The sequence below is a fragment of the Ursus americanus genome, chromosome 18, assembly GCF_024610735.1.
Source record: "Ursus americanus isolate L20-20 chromosome 18, mUrsAme1.1.p, whole genome shotgun sequence".
Lineage (NCBI taxonomy): Eukaryota > Metazoa > Chordata > Mammalia > Carnivora > Ursidae > Ursus > Ursus americanus.
In genome coordinates, this window is record NC_142144.1 from 1,547,772 (window position 1) to 1,570,056 (window position 22,285).

Consider the following 22,285-nt stretch of genomic DNA (forward strand, 5'->3'; position numbering starts at 1 on the left):
GTCACAGCACACACCTCTGGCATAGGAGCTGCCCGTGTCCCTGTGCGCTGCGCCCCGTGGGTTCCACCGTCCCTGCTGCTGTGACGCGCTCTGCTCATGCCGCCTCTGCCTGTAGCCCTGTCCACCAAGGCCATGGGAGGCACGCGGTGTAGGTGGTGCGGTGCTCGGGCTTTTGTTATTTAAATTTGTAGTAAACGCACAAATCTTACTCCTAAAGGGCTAATAAAACCGTGTGCTTGATGAGAAGCACGGAGGCCCTGTGGGAGCCCCCCCAGGCCAGGTCTCCTCCCTCCTGCCCGAGCTCTCGGCATCCTCATTGTCAGGACACGCCCGTGGGCCGCGTGCTCCGACAGGCCCGGTGTTGTGCCCGCAGCATAGAGACATGAGCCGCGTGCTTGCCTTGACCTCCCCCTGACCTCCACCCAAGCCGGAGGCCGGCACAGCCTCCTCGGGTACAGAGCCTGTCTGCATGCATGTCCGTGTGGGAGCACGCGCTTCACGCCCTGTGGACAAGCCCTGTGCCGGCCGCCTGCTGGGAGACACAGGGCGTGGACGTGGGCTTGGTTGTTGGAAGCACCTGCTCGGTGGCGGGCACGTGGCTCCTGAGCCGTCAGGGCCTCCGCTCGCCGCCAGTGCAGTTGTGCTCCATACCCGCTCTGGCCGAGGATCGCTGGACAGAGTTTTTTTACTCTTACTCTTTCCCAGTGGGGTTGGTTTAAGTGACTCCAGTGCACAAGGGTGGGGTGTCCTTGATGCTTTAATAAAGCTCTGTCTACCCAGATACGCACGAACCCTTCCCTGGCCCTGGGGGAGGGAAAGGCGCAGGCCCCGTCCCCCTAGTCTGAGAACTCCTTCAGTAAAGCAGAGACTGTTCTCTCGTTTGTTTGGTACTGGCTTTAAACACACTCACAGTAAGACGTGCAGTCGACACAGTTGTGAGAAACGTACGGTCTGTGTAACCAGCGCCCGCTCAAGATAGAGGACATTCATCAACTATTTTCATTTTAACAATTCAATTATCTCTTATCCACCCCCCCCCAGATTTCTGGAATATTCCTTGTTAATCATATAAAGTGGGTTGGATGTCAAGGAAGCCGGCCAGAGTTCAGGGGTTACACATGTTCTCTCTGGAAATTGTTCCACACTTTGACTGTTGAAGCCGGGACCCATCCAGAGGCGCTGGACGGCACAGGTAAACTGTCCCTGCACGGGCCCAGGGCACGCCGAGCCCACCCCCCACGTTCACCGTGCTCGGGCCTGCCAGGTGTCATGAGCAGCAGTGTGGGAGGGGACGTGTCACCAGGGCGGCCCCGGGGGCCCAGGCCGGGGAGGGCCGAGCATCTTTCCTACTCCGGAGCTCACCGGCCTGTGCGTGGCTGCCCTGCGGGGACTAAGTCACAGAACGAGGGCACACTGGCCAGGAATTCCTCTTTCTGTCAAAAGCATGAGCACGAGTGAAGTGTATTCAGAGATGTCTGTTACCTGTCGTTGCAAAACAAATGACCCTACAGCTTAGCTTTCTCTCCGAGTGTCTGTGGGCCAGGGACTCAGGTGGGGCTGCACCAGGTCCCTGGCTGCTGGTCTCTCACGAGCCTGCAGGCCCAGTGTCGGCCGAGGCTGGGGTCTCGTCGGAGGTCTCACTGGGAAGAGCCCCCTCCCCTGCTTGCTTGTGGGGTGGTGGCAGGGTTTGGGGCTGGCTGTCGGCCAGTGGCTCTATCAGTGCCTCACCGTGTGGCAGCTGGCTTCATGGGCCAGCTGGTGACAGGGTGCCGGTCACTTCCACTGTGGCCCCAGTTAGCGGTGTGCGGCCAGCCCGGCCTGCTGGGGGAGGGCCCGAGCCAGCTGAGCGTGCGGGAGCTGCGACCCTGGGCCGTTGCGGAGGCCGTCTGCACAAGATAAAGTTGGCTTTTAGTTATCAGGAAGTCACTAAACCAGGGGCGCCTGGGTGGCTCAGTGGTTAAGCGTCTGCCTTCGGCTCAGGGCGTGATCCCGGCGTTATGGGATCGAGCCCCACATCAGGCTCTTCTGCTATGAGCCTGCTTCTTCCTCTCCCACTCCCCCAGCTTGTGTTCCCTCTCTCTCTGGCTGTCTCTATCTCTGTCAAATAAATAAATAAAATCTTTAAAAAAAAAAAAAAAAAAGGAAGTCACTAAACCAGAACCGTCATGTCGTGTGTCCTACACAAGCAGCCAAAACCACGCTGCTTGTTTACCTGCTTCGGACTCCGCTGTATGTGTGTTTTTCCTGTGAGGCTGGCCTCTGGTAGCTCGCCAACCTGTTATTTTTTTTTAATTTGTCTTTTTTTAAGATTTTATTTATTTGATACATAGAGAGAGCACAAGCAGGGGTGCGGCAGGCAGAGGGAGAAGCAGACTCCCCACTGAGCAGGGAGCCCGATGTGGGACTCGATCCCAGGACCCCAGGGTCGTGACCTGAGCCGAGGGCAGAGGCTTCAGTGACTGAGCCCCCTGGCACCCCGATCGCCGGCCTGTTAGTTGCCACTTCAACTGGGAGCCGCAGGGATTATTCTGCTGAGTAGGGCGAGGACTCCCACACTCCCAAAACCCTTTCCAGTAAGACTCTGAAATTTGCAGGACCTCTTGCTTCGTAACAAACCAAACCAAACGCTGGGGCTTGAAAGAACCAGAGTTTTACGTGCTCAGGATTCAGTGTGGGCGACCCTGCTGGGCGATGGTCAGAGACTCAGGATGTGGGGCGTCTGTGGGGCAATCCCAGCTCCCCATGGCCCCACACTCGGGAAGGACCCAGCACAGGGCATGTTGTGTCTCGGCCCGGATCCGTGGTGGGGACAGCGTCTGCCTGGCGCTGGGGGAATCAGCAAAGTCACGCTGCAGGGGGCACATGCCGGCTCTCCTCAGGGTGAAGTGGATGTCCACGTCTCAGGGACCTTGTGGGGGATGGCAGGGGGCACACTCCTCTCTGCAGGGGCTCATGGCAGTGGGCAGGATGGCAGCCACACAGCAGGGCACGCCGTTGGGAACATCTCCGAGGCGCAGGCTAGAGCATATCCGAGGAGCGCATCTCATGCCCAGAGAACTGGGTCAGATGGGCACCACCGGATTAGGTCTTGGAAGGTTTTTCCTCTCCTTAGTGCCTCTTTAAACCCCATCGACTAAAAAGCCGCCACGTCCTCTAATCCCCCACAGGTAGGGTTTATGGTTCTTGTCCACTCTAAAGATTAGGGTGGCCGGGCTGCAGCAGTTTGGTGGGGAGAAAAGGAGGATTACGCAGGGATGCGTGGCAGCTGGCGGAGGGGAGAGGAGGGCAGGGAGCCGAGCCTCGGGAGGGCCAGTCAGAGCACGTCCTCACTGCGTGCATGTGGACCCGCGCCGCCTGCTGCCCTCGGAGACCCCAGCCGCCCTCAGAGACGCACGGCGCGGAGGAGACGGTGGCCGTCCGCTCAGCTGGGGCTTCTGCCGACCCGGTGAGGCCCGCCAAGGTCAACAACAGATGCTGGGCCCTGGCCCTCCAGGGGCGGAACCACAGCTGGCGGCGAAGAAAGAGATCACCCGCGAGGGCGTGCTCTTGATTAAGACGGATTCAGTCGCAAAAGCACGTCTTTTTTTTTTTTCCAATTATTTTGCTGCGTTTCTTTTAATGCTGACATTTAATCTGCTTTAATCTCATGGTCTCCCGCTTGTTGGCTCAATCCCCCGCATTAGCTGTCTGAGGGGAGCTGCTGGCACCAGCCGCATGCCCACCCCCCCTTTGCTGTTCTCAGGGGTCCTCATTTTAGATGGTGGCTGCTCCCTTCTGCTGTTGGAGGCCGTTTCCTCGGATGATCGTGTTCCGCATTCGGTGTCTTTCCGCAGACGGCACGTCCTGGCGGTACCGGTGCTCACACACGAGGCACACGGTCCACATGGCTGGCCAATGCTGGAGTTGCCGCCCGCGGAGAGGGTTAGCCTGTTAGAGGAGGCCAGTCGTGGCTGGCCTGCTGCCCTCTCGTTCCCTGGAAGGAGCCCTGGTGTCTCGCTGTCTCTGGCTGGTTTTCCTGGGTATTTGTGCACACCCTGGAGTGGGTGCTACGCCCGGACACGGGCAGTGGGTCTGCTCTCCAGGGGACATGGTGCCGCCCCTTCTGGGTGCAGGGAGCATCTGGGAGCTGCTGCTTTCTCCCTGTGTCTTTCCCTGCAGACAAGCGGGGCTGTCCCACGTGTCCCGGGGTCAGGCACCTGACCTGTTCCTGGCTCCCGACACCAGCCTGAACCCCGGGGACTTGGACACGCTCCCGCAGGGCCGACGCGGTCTGTCCCCCGCCCATCCGCAGGTTTGGAGGCTGACCCCCAGGCGGTGCTCCAGACCATCAGGAGGTACGTCCACACCTTCTTTGGCTGTAAGGAGTGCAGCGAGCATTTTGAGGAAATGGCTAAAGAATCCATGGATTCTGTGAAAACCGCAGACCAAGCAATTCTCTGGCTTTGGAAGAAACACAACTTAGTCAACAGCCGTCTGGCAGGTGAGCAGAAGCCACCCTGGGGCGGCCAGGCCTGGGTGCAGAGGGGCCAGCGCAGTGGGAGCGAGGCCGTGTAGACGGGGCCAGTCAGAGGGAGGCCTCTGGGTGGCTGCCGGGAGCATTGCCAAGCCCGCAGCCACTCCAGGCCGCCAGCATCCCGCCTTTGCAGACTCTTCCCCTCGGGGAGCCGCCGGGTCCCCGTGGACACTTGACGGCAGAGGACTGGGACAGACTGCGTCTCCAGTAAGGAGTGTGCGGCGCTGCGATCCGCTCTCAGCAAGCCCAACCCCGCGAAGTAGTTTGGTTCAGACACTAAGCAGAGCACGTGTGTCGCCTCAGAATGAATGCAAACTGCTCCTAAATCACCGGCAGATTGAAATTAGGCTTAAAAATAATTCTGCTGACAGATAAATCTTAATAGAGATGAGTAGAAAAAAACCACTAAACCACTGGTTTTTATTTAATCCACTGTATTACGAAACATACTACAACCGAAGCACTAAAGAAAATTGGTTTTCCTTTGCCCTCAGGGCTGCTGCGGCTCAGCTCACGGGGCCACGGCACCTTTGCTTGCCAGGGGTTCCTCCGTGGCCCCGTCTCCCCCGCGGCCCTAGTTCCAAGACCCTCCACCTCCGGGTGTGTGGCCCCGGCCCCCACCGCACCCCGGCCTGCGGGGCTATCCCGGCGGCTCTTGGCTCCGGCACAGCCGGACGAGACTCCGCTGGGGGGTCCCGGCCCAGGAGCCCCCAGATGCCCCCCACGAGCTTAGCTGCAGCAGAGAGGGGCTTCCAGCAGCTCGAGGCCTTGTGTCCCTCCTTCAGTTCCCCAGTCCCACCTCCAGCCTCTGGATTGAGGCCCAGACTCCCTGGAGGCTGCGGAGACCTGCCCTGGGCCTCACTGTGTCTAGGGCATGTGACACCAGGCCCCGGCAGCTCCTCCTTGGTCTCCGTGTGGGCACATCTGCGTCTCGCCAGGCGCAGACCCTGGTGGGTGGTGCCCGCGGGCCGGAGAAGAGCCTCTCCACTGTCTCAGACCCATCAGACAGTGTGATTTTGTCCATGTCTACTCACAGAAGCACTTTTAGGGTGGTGGGTCACCCCAAGTCGGGTCGGGGGACTCTGGGAGCCAAGGAGCGTGGTGTGGCGCACTTCCTGTGCCCGGAACCCGTGTGGTCCTCATGTCTGCATGGCAGAGAGCCAGAGCTGGGGGTCGGGTGGGGCGTCGCTCCCACGGGTGGAGGAGAAGCGGGAAGTGAGCAGGTCAGGCTGCCCGGAGTGGGCGGCTGGGCGCTCCCCAGGCTGGTGCTCGATCAGTGTGTATTGACCAGAGGAGTGAACGCACAGACACGGGGACAGGAGAGGTACCGGTCATGGCCTCTGTGGCTGGCCGGCAGGGCTGGTGACTGAACCGCCTTGTGAACGGCTGCTGGCAGGAAGGAGCGCAGCCTTAAACATGTGGGCGCTCTGAATCTGAGTCCGGGCGTGAGGAGCTGCTGGCGCGTCCAGTGCTGGCCCGCCGTGCGGCTGTCGGAGCACTGAGGGGGTCGGGGTTCTTGCGAGGAGCAGTCATGCCGGCCGAGCGCCGTGTCCGGTGGACACTGTGCAGTGTGGTTAGCATGTGTGGGCAGCCCTGGCCCGCTGGCACCGCCTCTGGGAGCAGGACGGGGGGCTGGCTTTGCACGGGTTCCCGTGGCGGGTCTCACTCCCAGGATCATTGTTAGAGGTCCTGGTGAGATTTGGGGGTCTAGGAGGGGCCTGCAAGCCCAGAGTGCTGTGGAATTGTCTGGATAGCCAGTGTCCAGGGGCAGGTGCTCCTGGGGTTTATGTGGCTGTGGACCTCAGATGCACGTTAAGTGGGAAGAGGACAAACAGAGGCAGGGAGTCACAGGGAGGCAGAGTAGCTGCAGGTTGGAGCGGGGTCTGGCCAGGTGGATGGCACAGAGTGGGGACCCTTCCCTTGCTGTGGCCACGGGGCCCTACCAGAGGTGCTGGAGAAGAAACGACATTTCTGTGGGGTGCTTGGGGGACGGGCATCCATGCAGGAGCAATGGCTGGGAGGCCACAGTGCAGGTGGGTGGACAGGGGAGGCATCGCAGGGCATGCGGCGGTCAGGGCACCAGAGACCCCTCCACTGTTGCTCTCCCTCCCCATCCCAGGCCATCTGAGTGAGGACCCCAAGTTTCCGAAGGTTCCGTGGCCCACCCCGGACCTCTGCCCGGCCTGCCACGAGGAGATAAAGGGCCTGCACAGCTGGAACGAGGACCAGGTGCTTCTGTTCCTGAAGCGGCACTACGGCGGCGACAACCTCGTGGACACGTATGCAGTGGACCAGGGAGACACGGGCGAAGGAGGCGGCCCGCCCCAGGGCAGGGAGCCGGAGCGAGGCCTCGCTTCCCCAGAGAAGCCTCGGGGAGACCAGCGTGCCGAGAGTCTCCGTCCACCCCGCGCGCTACCTCCCGGACCCCGCCTGTCAGACGGGTCGCAGCTCGGCCTGGATGGGAGACTCCAGAGCCCAAGCGGGGCTGAGGGCCGCAGGGAGGTGGAGGCGGCCGTGCCCTTTCTCGGGATGGGCTTCTCCAGCCTGGACATGAGCCTCTGCGTCGTGCTGTACGTGGCCTCTTCCTTGTTTCTGATGGTGATGTACTTTTTCTTCCGGGTGCGGTCCAAGCGATGGAAAGTCAGACATCACCGCCCGTCCGTGTAGAACCGAGCAGGACCACAGAAGCGCCTTTGGAAAAACAGCCCCACCGCGCCACCCACAGCTTTAATGATTAAGATCAGGGATTTTATAAACATGTCAGACCCGGTTTCACGTCCATTGGCGGCTTGGGCTCCAGGTTCCCGTCTGCCAGACGGTCTTCCTGTGGAGGACAAACTGGTGTTTGCTGTGGGACCGCCTGCCATCCTGGCACACTCCCCGGACGCCTTTATAGATCCGACAGCAAAAAGATGTCTCTATTTTTACTCTTCTAGGTCTAAAAAAACAAGTGGGAGTCCAGGCCAAACGAACAGAATTTTTCCCGCCTGCCTTCATCCTGAGTTTCTAGACGCACGTCGCGTTCTGCAAGCCTGGCTTGGGTTCCTGAGAACAACCGGGCCCTTCCGCGCCCTGGGAGGCCACCAGGCAATTTCACGTGGCCAGCCTTGGCCCCGCGGAGCTGGAGCGCGGCCCCCAGCGCACCTCACCCTGGCCGCGCCTTGAAGCCAGTCTGGTTCTCAGAGATTCATTTGTGTTATGCTTTTTAGCTGCTTGGTTGTTTCTGCTGAAACAGAGAGCATCTCCTTGGCACCGAAGCGGCTCAGAGCCAAAGGGACAACCCCCTGTCACCTCCCACCTCCGTGCTCTGCAGGCAGCTTTCACTCCACGTGCAGAGTCCAGCAAGAGGAAGGGAAGAGGAGGGTTTGTGGGTTTGCTGCCCTGCAAAGAACCCTGCTGTCAGGCTGCCTCGGGTGGGGGCGGGGACGGGATGGTGGCGAAGGCAGTGCCTTTGTTTGTGAATCTGGTGGCAGGAGATCGCTCAGTGACCGTGGGCCGTCCCCAGCTGTCTGCGCCCGGGCACGGAGGGCAGAGCTCTGCAGGGGAGGGGTGTGGGGTAGCCTCGCCTTGGGAGCCAAGTCCCCAGGGGACCTTTCAAGGAGCCCTTCATCCTCTGTGTCCCGTGGTCCAGCAGCTGCAGGGCCTACTGCTGAAGGAAGCAGATGCTAGAACCCAAGGCCCTGGTGACACGGCAATGCCCAGTGGCCCCCAGAACCTTTAAGGCCAAATTCCAGATTTCATTTCCTTGAAGCTGTTTTACCAAGGGTCCTGGCACAGGGTCCCGGTCCCCCAGGCTTCAGTGATGGATTTTTTACCATTTAATGATTTTAACACATTATTTGTAAAACCCAAATCATTTAGAGGTAAGTTTGCCTCTGGAGATGTAAACAACATGAACAAACTTGGCCATTGTCGTGGAGATCCTTCCTGTCGGTTTGTCTACAAGCTGAGACGTGTCTGTGCGCTCCTGTCACTAGGACGGTTGTAAATAGTCTTTTTCACTTTGCGAACTCCCGCTGACCATGGGTGCGTCTGTGGGGGCAGCCGGAGAGCTGTCAGGAGCTTGAGCTCTGGGGGGGATGGGGGACAGGACAGGGGACAGAGGACGGACAGGGACTGGATGGGGGACGGGATGGACACGGGGACAGGGAATGGACGGAATGGGGGATGAGAGGACAGGACCTGGGACAGGGAATGGGGGACGGGATGGGGACAGGGAATGGGAGGAACGAGGGGCAGGGGATGGTGGATGGGACGGAGGGACAGGGAGACGGGGCACCCGGATGGGGGATGAGGGATGGGGCACAATCTGCAGCCTCTCGTCAGCTGGTTGGCTTCTGTGGCTTCCGTGGCTTCTCTGCCTCCAGGGGTTTCTTCTCCTTGGACATGTTTAACTCCAGAAGCCTGAGCACTTCGTCAGTGCTCGTGCACCTGGGTTACTGAAGATCCTGTCTTGTTTCCTCTCTGCCTGAAAACCGGCCAGATTCACCCACAGAATCCGAAGGGAAATTCTTAGCACCGTGAATGCAACTGCCTTCTGGTTCGTGTCCCATGTGTTTCCTCCCCTAAAGTAAGTTTGTGCACGCGGCGTGGCCCAGGATGAAGATGCAGACGCCGGATGCCGTGACCGCTACGAGACCCGGGACAGCCTCGCGGGGTCACGATAATATGCAGTTTGAGGTCGCCACTGTTTGAGGGACGAGTTTGTGACTCCCCGAGGGGCCAGGTTTCAACTAGACCGTGAGCGGTCCGGTCCGGGTGGTGTGGTGCCAAGGCGGCCACAGGACGTGTGTCTCGTGTGCGGGTGTGAACGTGGCCACACGCCTCATGTGGCCCGCTAGGAACTGGACACTACCTTTGGGCAAAGTTAAGGTCTGTTTTCTCAAGTTGTAAGTATTGAGACTAATGAATAGTTTGGTAATTTAAATGTGTATTTATTTTTAATGGAAGGATTTTGATTAAAAAGCTAATTGACATGGAAACGTCTGAAATTTCTTACCTACAAAGAAAGTGAACATTTTGTATTTAAGTGAGCTACCATGCACACATTTTTAAAATAAATAAACCTGACATTTGGAAGGACTGTAGTTCTTCTGACAACGTGAGCTCGCTCTAGTAGTGACAGGAGGTTGGGTCCAGAACCAGCCCTCCTTCCCTTCCAGAGTTTGCAGACTGGGCAACTGAAAGTCTGGGGTTTCTTGTCTTGAACCAGAGGCTTTTCGGAAGACAGTCCAGGGGTCAGGTGGGAAGTGAAAGATGGAAGATCAATTATAGATTATCTTCTTGGGGCTGCTGTAGTCGGGGGCCGGACACAGGACCGCAGGCTGCACGCGTGTCACACAGTTGATCAGTGACGTGTGACAGGGACGGATGCATGAGAGCCCCACAACCTCACGATGCACCAGGGGCGCCCTGGTGAAGGGAGCCCCCGGCCCACCCAGTGCTGGGCACGGCTCTCCTCGGCCGCCCCCTGCCAGCCCGGACCTGCACACCCCAGCATGGCCTCCTAGCCAGGGCTTTGCCCCGACACCGGTTTGCTGCCTCGGATTCTGAACTATTGATTTCTTCTGCTTCTACCTTTTATTTTGTTTTGCTGGGGTCGGGGGTGGGTCTGGTCACGTGTGGCTTCTGAGGGACCTCTGGCTGCGGTTTCTGTGGATTCACCTTCCCAGCCAGGCCGTGTGCAAGCTGGTAGGTAACCGCCTCCTTCAGAGAGGGAGCCCTGGTGTGCCAGCCGGGCAGGGCACGGACTATTCCGCCATTCTGGGTCCATGTGGTGCTGGTGTTGGCCTAGATCCACCATCTGGTAACCCCTCACAGCCCTGAGCGGTTCCTGCTGGGGGCGCCCCCGCCCCTCCTCCTCAGCTGCCCTGGGGGCGTGGGGGTGGGCTGGGGCAGGAGATCTGGGGAAGGTTGCATGTGCAACAGGTCCCTCCAGACAGCAGCAACGGTTGAGTGCTGAGCCACTTTTAGAGCCAGAGATGGGGGGGCAGGGCTGGAGGCCAGTGGGGCTGGAGGAGCCACTGCCCCAGTCCTGGACGCTGCCCTGTGGGCCAGGGTGGAGCACCTGCTTGCTTTGAATTCCCAAGCCTTTGGGCTGGCCTGGAGCTCAGGGCAGAGCTGGCAGAAACTTCCCTCCATTGCTCAGGCAATGGGAGGGAAGGTGAGGTGAGGCTGGCTGAGGGACTGGGGGTGGGGGAGGTGCGGACAAGGGCCTGAGGTGGGGAAGTGGGTAGGGAGAATCTAGGGGGCCTTGGTGGAGGGACTGGAAACCTAGGGACATGGGGCAGTGTGGAGGAGGAGGCTGGGGGAAAGGCAGGCAGAGTGGTGGGGTTGCTGGGGAGGTGGGCAGGGGCAGGGGGAGGCAGGTGGGGGGATTGCAGACCTAGGGAGGTAGGGTGGTGGGGAAGCGGAATGGGGGAACAGAGTGGCTGGCAGAGTTGGGCGGAGGTGGAGGGGGGTGGGGGACAAGGGGCCTGAGGAGGTGGGGAGGTGGGCGGGTCAGGGGGAGGCAGTCACAGTGCGGACCTAGGGAGGTGGGATGGTGGGGAGGCGGGCTAGGGGAACCGGGTGGTGGGCGAGGTCGGAGGATGTGGGGAGGGGTGGGGGACAGGGGTTGTGGGGAGGTGGGCGGCCATGTGACTCCTTCAGCACCGCGGACAGCGCTCGGGCCCAGAGGCTCCCGCTGCGCCAAGCCACACAGACAGGTTCCTGGGCCATGGCGAGTTCTGAGCCCTCCCAGGGTCGAAGAGGAGGAGGGAGGAGGGCGGCCTGGACTACTTGGACTCCATCTCCAGCCTGGCGGTCGCCATGCTGCTGGAAACCGAGCTCACTCGAGACCAAGATCGGCCGGGGGCCCCCTGGCCCCTGCTGTCAGCAGCTTCGGTGGGACTCGGGGTAAGAGCGCCCGCGAACCCCTTGGCCTCCAGCCTGGGCAGGACAACCCCCAAGGGAGAAATGGCTAGGACGGCAGAGTCAGGCAGAGGGACAGTGGGGAGAGAGGGACCCAGGACACAGCAGAGAAAGGAAGAAAGGCTGGAGAAACACTATGGGGGTAGGGGGGCAGCACCCATAAGAGATGGGAACAGGAATGGGGGGGGGGGGAACGCGAGTCTGGCAGATCCCGTGGACAGAGGGCCTGGAGTTCCCTGCGATGGCTCCAGAGGACGTGGGCTGTTGTGGACCGCCCCGAGAACAGAAGGGGCCTTGCAGGCACTGCTGGGGGGAAGGGATAGGGTGGAGTGGGGGCGTCAGTTTCCTCCAGAGACCCCACGCCCCTCAGCTCTCCCACCCTGCCCAACAGTGCAGAACTGGGACCCCTGGGCTGGGTCTCCCACCTGAACCGCCCTCCCCAAGGGCCGCTAGATCACCATGGACATTGGAAAATAATGGAGGCATTGCTGGCAGGCCAGCCAGATGCTGAGCGCTGAGCTGTGGGGCTGCCACCTCCTGGACCCACTGCCCGCCTGTCCCTTCCCCACTGGAACCACACATGGTCCCTCTAGGCAGGCCTCTGCAGGAGCTGACACTCCACAGCCGACCTCCCAGTGCACCCAGGCTTGTGCACCCTTGCCCTGTCCTCTGGGTAATAGTGTCCTGTACAGGGAAGGGGTGCAGCGCTGGTGGCATGAGCCTTTGCTCAAAACTGTGAGACTGGGTCCACGGGGATCTGGGAGGGCGCTGTGCTTTTCCTGCCCACGTCCTTCCAGGCTTGCCTCCTTGGTAAAGCGCACAGACCAGGCGACTGGAGGCCAGGATATGGAGCAGGGTGAAGACTGTCCTTTACCATGGGACTCTCCCAGGTGGAGGGACCTGGAGTCTGGCAGAAACCTGCTCACCCACATCACTGCCTGGGGCCCCAGCCCTCCCCAGACCCCATGCTGCAATGGTCCCACACTGCTATTTCTTAATTATTGGAGCGGGGTGGCGCTGGCCTGTAGCCAGGGGCTATGTTCCCTCCGGGCAGGAGCAGCTGCCCTGGGGTAGGTGCACTGCTCTGCATGCAAGCACGGGTGGGTTCCTATGGGCTTTGGACTTGGGGACAAGATGCTGGAGAATCAGGTGTGGGCGCCTCATTCTGTGCAAGCTGGTGTGTGGAGGGAAGTGAGAGCGGACCTCCGACTCTGACTTTCCCAGCTCTGTCTTTCCTGACCTGAGTCCTGGCCACATGTCCGGGCCGAGGACACTGGGTGTACGTGCTGAGAATCACCCTTCTCTGTGCCCATTCTGGAGGGAGTTCCTAGGGTGGGGCCCAGAAGCTGGTCACAGCTGGGAGGTCTGAGGTCGTGTCTGGCTCCTGCCGGCTTTGCTGTGAGCCTTTGGGCGGCACACTCACCCTCTCTGGGTCTCGGGTTGCGTTCTTGCCGACCAGACGTTGTCACCAAGCCTCCTAGCCCCGGCTCTCAAGCGGCGGTGGGACGCGGCTCCCTCCCGGACCGTCCTCTCGGGACCCCCAGCCTGCCCGCACGCGTGCACGCCCGAGCCCAGGCCTCAGCCCGCGGCCCGAGGCGCGGGGCGGGAAGGTGCGGGGCCCGGGTAAGCGCCCGCGGACAGCCCTGGCCGGGCTCCTCCCCTGACTGTCCCCGCCCTCCCCGGGCCCGGCACTCGGGTGGCGTCTGGGCACCCCGAGTCCCCCCGCAAAGGCGCGCAGAGCCGGCGGACGCCCGCGGCGCGTCTCAGCGACCCCCTGGCCCCGCCCCGCGCCACGGCCCCGCCCCCCGGCCGCTCCGCCTTCGTGCGGCCTGAGGCTCCGGGCCCCAGGGCGGCCCGCGGGCGCAGCGCCCAGCAGCGCGGGGAATAGCTCAGACACCGGCCTGGGGCCCCGGAAGCCGTGGCCTCCTCGGGCCCCGGGAGAGTTCGGGGCCGGAGAGCCGCGGCGCCAGGTGACGGGACCCATGGAGGCGCGCGGGGAGCTGGGCCCAGGCCGCGAGTCGGCGGGCGGCGACCTGCTGCTGGCGCTGCTGGCGCGGAGGGAGGACCTGCGCCGAGGTGGGTGCCCGGGCTTGAGCGGCTGCACGGGGAGATCCTGAAGTCCTCGCTCCTTTCCGGGCTTGTGGTGGCGGGAGACAGGGGACCCGGGGGCGTGGGTGCAAGGGCCCCAGCACGTCCCCCTGGGGCGCCCCAGCAGCGAGTTAGCGCCGGGGCCCCTGGAGCCGTGTTGTCGGTTGTGCGGTGGCCAAGCCGCACTGTTCAGACCGGAGAGTCCGTGGGGCCCAGGACCGATTTAGGAAAGCCTCTCCTTTATTAGGAAAGTATGCGGAGAGCAACCGTGCAGCCCAGTGACCACGGGGCAAGAGGATCCCGTTGAGGGCCGACCCCACCCAAACCCTCCACACTTTCCAGGGGAACAGAGTCAGATGCAGGGGCCAGAGTGAAGCTGGAGCCCGTTTGCACATGTCCCTTGTTAAGGTCTCCTTGTCTGCACCCACACGCACCTGCTCACTGGCCGGCTCCCAGGCTGGTCCTCAGGACCCTTCTACAGAAAAGACCCCAGGTTCCCCGCAGCACCAGTCCTGCCCCCACCCTGGGCGCTTTGGCTCCCGGAGAAGGACTACCAGGAATCATTCTCAAGGGCTTCATTGCCTGCGGGACCACAGGATGGAGATGGAGGGGGCCTGGCCAGGTGGGGAGTGGCAGGGACAGAGCAGGTGGGAAAGAGGTTACATCCAGGCTGTGGGGTCTCTTCCGTCCCCTACTTATTTATTTATTTTTCCGACGGTTCCTGAGAGGGGTTGGCCGTAGGGGCTGGGAGGAAGGGGTGGGAGGGCGGAGGGAGAGGGAGGGAGGGGAGGCGGGCTCCAAACGCGATCGCTCAGGAGTGCTGGCCCGGAGCAGGCGGGCGGGCGCGAGGCTCCGCTGTGCCCCGCCGCTGCTGAGGGTAGGAGACCCCGCCGAGGCTGGAGTCACCATGCAACGTAAGGCCCGGGTCGCAGGGCGCGGCGGGGAGCAACAGGGGCTCGGCGGGAGCGGCTTTTGCAGGAAGCGGGGCCTGGGGGCAACTCGGGCGGGCGCTGTCCGAGCCACGGTGCTGAATCCGTGCGCGCGCAGGCCGGTCCAGCCACCAGCTCTCGGCTGGCTGCGCTCGCCGCCCTGCCGTCACTGCCCGCGAGGGGGGCCCGGGAAGCGCAGCAGATCTCCGCGCTCCGCCGGCACCCGTGGTGCGGTTTGGTCTGACGCGGGACCACGTCCTTCGCCAGTTTCCTGGCGCTAGGCGAGGGAGGCCGATCAGATCAGGGTTCTTTCAGCCTGGGACCCAGGGAGGTCCTTCTCTGTTCCTCCCACCCACTTCGGGCCGGCCTGGAGCCGGAGCGGTCCCCGGCAGGGGAGGAGAGCGGGCCAGGTGGGTGCAATGTTTGCACAGGCTCCAGCTCCAGCTCCTGGCTCTCACCTCCCCGGAAGACCTTTTCTAAATCAACAGGGAGACTCACCCCGTGAGCACCCTGCAAAGCCTCACATGGGCCGGTGGCTCCCGCAGCCCACCCCTCGGTTTCCCCAGCCTCGTTTCCTCAGAGGCCTGCGGTCCCAGGGTGGCAGACCCGTGTTGGACTAACTCTCGTCAGGCACTGACATTTGAGTGTGGTGACAGCGATGCAATTGTCCAGTCCATGCACAAGGACCTGTGAGATGGGGAGGACACCAGTTTTTACCTTGGTGCCTGCGCAGGGCTGGGTGGCCATCCTTCAACAAGGGATCTCCAGCTGCAAGGATACTTAATTGTGTAAAATAATGATGGGGTTTGGGTGGTGGGTACCCCACAACCCACAAGCATCCTGCCTCCAGGTGCTGGTAGAGAGCCCCTGGGGTGGGGTTTTCATTTGAGCTCAACGTGCACCCTTCGTGCTCACTGGGAACATTTTGCAGTTGATGGTATCTTGCCGAATGGAATGGCCAGGGCCCCTTCCTGCTCACGGGCACACTTCTAAAACTATTTCAGTGTTCCCAAATTTTAACTGTGGGTCAGGCTGCGGATTTCAGTGGCATGCACTCCCTACACCTGGGAGCCAAGCAGCCACTCCTGCCAGCTGGGGAGGAGGGTGTACAGGGAAGGGGGCCTCCCTTGGCATCCCTGGGCCCTGCGGGCTGGAGCGAGAAGGGGACTCGGGCACTCCCGCTCCGTGCGGCGCCTCTGACCTCGGCGGCTCCTTGGCCTGCAGAGATCCCGCTGTGCGCCGGCTGCGACCAGCACATCCTGGACCGCTTCATCCTCAAGGCGCTGGACCGCCACTGGCACAGCAAGTGCCTCAAGTGCACCGACTGCCACGCGCCCCTGGCCGAGCGCTGCTTCAGCCGCGGGGAGAGCGTCTACTGCAAGGACGATTTCTTCAAGTGAGCGAGGCGGGGGGCTGGCGCGGGGAGGGCAGGGGCGCAGTCTGCTCCTGCAGGGCTGGCCTCTTCTGTCACCCAGGCCGGGCCGGGGGAGGCTCCTCAGGCGGCCAGGCCTGGCTGGCGCAGCCGCTAAATTCTCTCCAAGTAATTAATTTTGCAAATCATGGAAACAGTCGTTCAAAAAGACAATCCTGAATTTGAATAACTTGATTGGATTTACTCCCTCTAAATTTCCTTCTTGTTTTTGTCTTAATACTGGGGAGGGGGTGCTTTCCAGGCACAGACCTCTGGGGTCTAAGGGACCTGCCCCATGGATCCAGCTTCCCCAGCCGGCGCAGAGGTCAGGGCGGCTAGGCGCCTCCCCAGGGCCTCTGGGTCCCTCCTGGGGATTCCCTGCGGCTCTGCTGGGGTGGCCCAGCCGAGACTAGGGGCAGGGCAGGGGGCGAGCCTCCCTCCCGAACCGCCCTGAGCCATCCGCGCTCATCGCTCTCCAACCCGCTCCGGGCGAAGGAGCCGCCAACCCCGTGCTGAGCCGCGCCCCGTGCGTCCCGCAGGCGGTTCGGGACCAAGTGCGCCGCGTGCCAGCTGGGCATCCCGCCCACGCAGGTGGTGCGCCGCGCCCAGGACTTCGTGTACCACCTGCACTGCTTCGCCTGCGTGGTGTGCAAGCGGCAGCTGGCCACGGGGGACGAGTTCTACCTCATGGAGGACAGCAGGCTCGTGTGCAAGGCGGACTACGAGACGGCCAAGCAGCGCGGTCAGTGGAGAATCCACCCACCCTCCTTTCCCCGTCTGCAAAATGGGGCTGAGGTCCGTGCGGGAGGGGCGCCGAGGGATCCTCACTTCCAGCGCCCGACGCGGCGCGCTCGATAAGGGGCGCGAACTTCAGCGCCCGCCCTCCAGGCCGGGTGCGGGGACCGGGCCGGTGGGGACGGTCCACCGAGCGGCTTCGGGGAATCTTGGCTCCGGGGCCTTGGCGGCCTCCTCAGTCGGGGGCGCAGGGAGGTTGGACTGAAATGTATGGATCATCACCCCTGGTCTGAATTATCGCCCCAAACCCTTGGCCGTGAAGATCCGGCCCTACCCGCTGCCTTAGAACAAAGGGGAACACGGGCGGAGGCGGGAGGAGAGGGGGGGGAGGGGGCCGCCACGCAGCCGCCCCCTCCGCGAGTTCACTGCGGTGTCCAGGGCGGGGGCGGGCGGCGGAGGGGCCCAGCCTCACCCCACCCCTCGCGGCGCAGAGGCGGAGGCCACGGCCAAGCGGCCGCGCACGACCATCACGGCCAAGCAGCTGGAGACGCTGAAGAGCGCCTACAACACGTCGCCCAAGCCGGCGCGCCACGTGCGCGAGCAGCTCTCGTCCGAGACCGGCCTGGACATGCGCGTCGTGCAGGTCAGCGCCCCGCGCCCGGCCCCGCGCCCCGCCGCCCGGCTCGCGCGCCGCTCACCCGCCCCTCCGCCCCTCCGGCCGCCGCAGGTGTGGTTCCAGAACCGCCGCGCCAAGGAGAAGAGGCTCAAGAAGGACGCCGGCCGGCAGCGCTGGGGCCAGTACTTCCGCAGCATGAAGCGCGCCCGCGGCGGCCCCAAGTCGGACAAGGACAGCGTGCAGGAGGAGGGACAGGACAGCGACGCCGACGTCTCCTTCACCGGTAGGGCCGAGGGCCGCAGCCGGGGAGTCCCGCAGCTCCGCGCCCAGCCTCCCGGGAGCCTGCAGATGTGAATTTCCCAGTCAGGGCTGCCTTAGTCTTCCTTTAAAGGAGTCGGTAGACCCTGGTCCCCGTCCCTAAGCCCTGCGGTCTGGCCCCTAGGGCGCTCAGCTGTTCCCGCGTGGGGGACAACCCCCACGACCCATGTGTCCCTCAGCCAGCTTTCTCGTGGGGAAAGGGTCCATACCATCTCTGTGGCTCCTGGCCCTTGCAATGATTTTTAGGAAAGTGGGCAGCACAGTTTTGGGGTAAGTGATAAGTCCTGGCTGTTTGGAGTGGGGTGGGGAGTCCTCCCCTCTCTGTGGGATCTGATTATCCCATTCCCTGGTACCAGGGAGACCCTATACTTCCTCAGACAATTTGTGCAAGAGACTCTGTTTGGCTGCGTTGTGACCTTAGTTAGACTACTAACTGTGCGGCTCAGAGCCTCAGTTAACTTGTCTACAAAATGGGAGCGCTGGCCACCCTGCTCAAGGCAGCCTTGGGGATTATCCTACAACCCTAGGCCCTGAGCAGCCTGTTCTCGCCCTGATCCCGCCCTCTGGCGGTCCCACCATTCCGCAGACAGCAGGTGGGGTTGAGCTGGACAAGCCCAGCAAGCACAGAGGCAGAGGGCACCACAAGTTCTAAGAGCAGGAGAGCCTGGGCTTGCCGGCGGGGCAGGTCACCCCTGAAGGAGGGGCACTGGGGGCAGGGGGCGGAGGGGGCGGGCCCTGAGCAGCGCCGTCTGCATCCACTACAGATGAACCAACCATGGCCGAAATGGGCCCTGCCAACGGCCTCTACAGCAGCCTGGGGGAGCCCACCCCGGCCTTGGGCAGGCCCACGGGAGCCCCAAGCAGCTTCCCACTGGAGCACGGAGGCCTGGCCGGCCCGGAGCAGTACCGCGAGCTGCGCCCCGGCAGCCCCTACGGTGTCCCTCCATCGCCAGCTGCCCTGCAGAGCCTCCCTGGCCCCCAGCCCCTTCTCTCCAGCTTAGTATACCCGGATGCTGGCTTGGGCCTGGTGCCCACGGGGGCCCCAGGTGGGCCCCCGTCCATGAGGGTGCTGGCAGGAAACGGACCCAGCTCCGACCTGTCCACAGGGAGCAGTGGGGGCTACCCTGACTTCCCTGCCAGCCCCGCCTCCTGGCTGGACGAGGTCGACCATGGCCAGTTCTGACTGAGGCCCCCAGCTCCACAGAGCACCGGACGTGGGGGGTGTGGGCAGCAGTGCTGCCCCTGGCTAGGTGGCCTGGAGCGGCACTCCTGTCCTTTCCCGAAGTCCTGGACCTCTGCGGGAAGCAGGTGCCGCCGGCGGCGGCGGCGGCGGCGGCAGCAGCAGCAGCAGCAGCAGCGGGGGACAGGATGAGGACCTCAAAGAGGGCTCCTTTCTACGGAGCGCCCCACCCTGCACCCCTCCCTCAGGGGCAGGGGGACTCCAGCGGCTCCTGTCCGTGTCCGCTCCTCCTTGGACACAGGGCTGCCAGCCTGGTGGCCGCCCAGCAAGCCTTGTTTTGTAAGCAGATTTCTCCCTTGATCGACCAATTAACTGGACGCTTGCTGTTTCTAGACACGAAGTGTCACCCCCACCCAGGCCGGGCCCTCACTCCAGCCTTGCTCCAGCCCAGAGCAGCACAGTCCTCAGGCTGGAGGATGCTTTACTTTCCAAAGTGAAAAAACATGGTACGAACCATGAACCATGCTTTTATTTTCCAAGCTCCATCTGCCTGTGGAGACCAACTTTAGGTTGGAGATGGGCCTCTTCTGTCCAGACAGGAGGCAGCCGAGCACGAACCACGCCCGTATCCCTCCGGTCCCAACCCCCACCTTCCCCAGGAGCCTCCTCTCCCGTCTTCCCTGGGGGAGCTGGCTCTAGACCTTTCCGTTCTTGACTCTACCACGCGTCGGAGGAGACGCCACTGCCTGCGGGCCCTTCTTCTCCAGGTCCGTGGGGAGCTCCCTCCCGCCTACACCAGGTTTCCACCCCCTCCCCCTTCACAGCCACCCCCAGGCCCTCCGGGTCCAGGCCACGCCCAGCCCGCCGATTTCCGTTGCCAAACAGCCTGCGGCCCTCCCTCTCGGAGCCGGCTCTAACTGCGTGAGGCCTGGGCCGTCTCCTCCGCCCCAGACTCAGAGGCTGGCGGCGGGTGAGGCCCGGCCATCCTGCAAACCTGCACCCCAAGCAACCTGTTGGTACTGTGGACGTCCCGTGTCTTTTATTTACTCTCTGACCATCAGCTCTTTCCAAGACTTCAATAAATCTGTCAGTGACGGTCTAGAAGGTCCGGGTCTTCAGGGCGGCTGGGGGTGCATGGTGCAGGGGGGGCGTTGGGGGTAAGAGCGGTTCCCTGAAAGTGGGAGGCCATCCTGCCAGGGATGGCACCTGCAGTGAATCGGGCCTTCTGCCACTGGATCTTGGCCCAACTTCTGAGCACCGGAAGGAGAGGTGGAAAACAACCTGCCCAGCCATGGAGAGAGGGCTGGCGCCCTAGTACCCGGCCCCTGGGAGAGGCAGGGCTGGGGTGGCCCCAGGGGCTGGGGTGGCCGCGAGTGTGCTCACAGTGTGGAGTGGCCGCAGCAGGGGCGGGAGGGGCTGGAGTCAGCCGATCAGGAGATTCATGGCACATGGTCCCCGGGGCCTCACCAACTTGGATCCCAATCCTAGCCATCTGCTAACCTGCTGTGTGACTCTGGGAGAGTGAGCTGGCCCCTCTGAGCCCTGTTCTCCTCTTGTGAAGCAGAGTGGTAGCAGCCCCTCCAAGGGAGATGTAAGAAGACAGTCCGTGCCTGGGGCCTCATCTCGCCCCGGCGGTGAGCGCTCCCTGGAGAGCAGGACCTGGGCCTCCCACTGGACAGCTGGGGCACCTAGGCGGGTGGGGGCATGAGCCTCCAGTGCGGGAGGGAGGAGGGCCGCCCCCACATCGAAGAGGCACTCGGGGCAGCCCGGGCCGGGAATTGGGAGGCACCAGGAGAGGATTCGGGGCTGGGAGGAGGGGCCCCGAGGCCATTCCATCTGGGCGGCAACAGGGCAGTCAGCACGGGACTGGGAGGACAAGAAGGTGCCCGTGAGAGGCGCCCGCGGGGAGCAAAGGCGTGCGTCAGGTGTCTGAGTGGTCCTAGGTTGGCCTGGGGGGATGGTGCTCAAAGGTCAGGCCTCCCGGGGGTGGAGGCGGGGGTGGGGGGATGGCCCAGGGGCTGGTGGGGGGGGGGGTCCTGGAGCTGTCGACCTCGCACTTCCTCCCGGGGAATAGAGAGCCCCCGCCAAAAGGAAAGCAGCCCCGACAGACTTGCGATGGGGCGGGCGGCTCAGGGGTGGGCGGGTATAAATCCTCAAGTCGACCCCCCTCCCGTCTTGAGCCCCTCCCCCAGGCCGCCCGGGACCTTTTAGGCTCTGACAGGTTAATAAAGTGCTAAGTGTCCCCGCGGGGCCCTCCGCCTGTTGGCAGTTGCCCGCCGAGCTCACTCCAGCTGGCGGCGCGTCGATAATCCCTGAGCCAAGTCGGAGAGGGCGGCGGGCCGGGGGTGGGCGGCCTCCGAGACCCCTCGGGGCCCATGCCCAGCCCATGTGTGGAAGCATGAGACCCCAGCCAGTGCACTGGAAGGGGCACGCGAGATGTGCCCGGGCACGTGGCCTCCCTGCAGTGCTCGCTCGCGCACCCTCTCTGGCCTCGGTGTCCCCCTCTGAATGGAGCACCCCCGGACGGAAACACAGCTCCACCTCCCGGGGCCACAACGAAGCCCGCTCGCCGGATACGTGCGGGTGTCCCCGTCTCCCCACGAGGGGACCCTGGGGCCCTGCCGGGACTCACAGCAGCGGGGACTGTGCGGAAGCTGGAGATGCAGCCCAGGACCCCGACCAGCGTGGCCAGTGGGCGTCAGGGGTGCCGCCAGGCCGGGGGGCACCTGGGTGGGGGGGACCCAGTCGAGGATTCGGGACCCACTTGAGCTTGCTAACCTTTTTCGGGGAGGGTAGGGCTTGTTAACCTTTGAACCCAGCGATGTATTACAGTATCAAATGTAAATATGTGAATAATATAAATAATAATATTGACCAATGCATAAAGGGTCTTCTCTCCTTTTAAATGTGCAATTCACACAAGAGGCCAAAGTTCAAAGGACACTCCCAAGTCAAGGACGTGTTTCTCCCTGAGAGGAGGGGGCACACCTGCTGCTCATCTCCCTCCTCGCCCCCCCAAGCTGGCGTGTCTTGGGGGACTGCCCCCAGATGCGGACAGGAGGGGGTCCAAACCCTGGGGGCTTGCCTGGCTGAGTAGCAAGACTATAAATCAATGGGTTTTCAAAGGAATCAGTCTGGAGCGCTAAATCCCAGGGGCTGTAATGATCAATTCTTTAAGCCCATAATTGTTCAAATTACTCCGAGCAACATAAAACATTAATTTTAAGAAATTTAATAGAAAAAAGCTCTTTAAATCCACAACGAGATAAATGACACCTAGCATTGGGACCTTTTTCCATACCTTGGTGACATTGAATAATCTGAAAGTTATTTACATTTTCATTCTTCGTGGAAAATGTTGACAAGCTTTTGGCTGTGGGCGAGGTTGTGCGGCGGTGCGGAGGGCCCCTTCCCCCTAATTAATGGGGGAGCCACGGCTTCATAAAGCAGGGTTTTCATCCGTCTGCCTGGACGACCCGTGGCGGCGGCCCCCATCCCTCCTGGAGCAGGTGCAACAAGGCTCATTTTTTACCATGAAGAGATTCCCTCCTGACCAGCGGAGCCCCCTCCTGGATTCCAGACT

The 22,285-nt window shown here is 62.4% G+C and overlaps 2 protein-coding genes across 4 annotated transcripts in view; both read left to right on the forward strand.

The window, feature by feature from the left end:
- Window positions 1–9,495, forward strand: part of QSOX2 (quiescin sulfhydryl oxidase 2) — a 30,982-nt gene extending 21,487 nt beyond the window's left edge. The window contains exons 10-12 of the mRNA XM_045803682.2: window positions 1,042–1,192; window positions 4,292–4,480; window positions 6,633–9,495. Of these exons, the coding sequence (XP_045659638.1) occupies window positions 1,042–1,192; window positions 4,292–4,480; window positions 6,633–7,180 (888 nt within the window). The 3' untranslated portion in view covers window positions 7,181–9,495. The remainder of the gene's footprint in view (window positions 1–1,041; window positions 1,193–4,291; window positions 4,481–6,632) is intronic.
- A 1,828-nt stretch (window positions 9,496–11,323) lies between these two features.
- LHX3 (LIM homeobox 3) lies at window positions 11,324–18,705 on the forward strand. 3 transcript variants are annotated; one of them, XM_087869682.1, is made up of 6 exons: window positions 11,324–11,410; window positions 15,667–15,838; window positions 16,393–16,595; window positions 17,080–17,231; window positions 17,316–17,487; window positions 18,287–18,705. In XM_087869682.1, the coding sequence occupies exons 3-6, from the start codon at window positions 16,541–16,543 to the stop codon at window positions 18,703–18,705; spliced, it is 798 nt and encodes a 265-aa protein (XP_087725808.1). In that variant the 5' UTR covers window positions 11,324–11,410; window positions 15,667–15,838; window positions 16,393–16,540. The 3 variants fall into 3 exon arrangements, with proteins under 3 accessions (XP_087725808.1, XP_045659626.1, XP_087725809.1); XM_045803670.1 differs by lacking the exon at window positions 11,324–11,410 and adding an exon at window positions 13,408–13,501; XM_087869683.1 differs by lacking the exon at window positions 11,324–11,410 and adding an exon at window positions 14,141–14,427.
- Window positions 18,706–22,285: the final 3,580 nt, after the last annotated feature.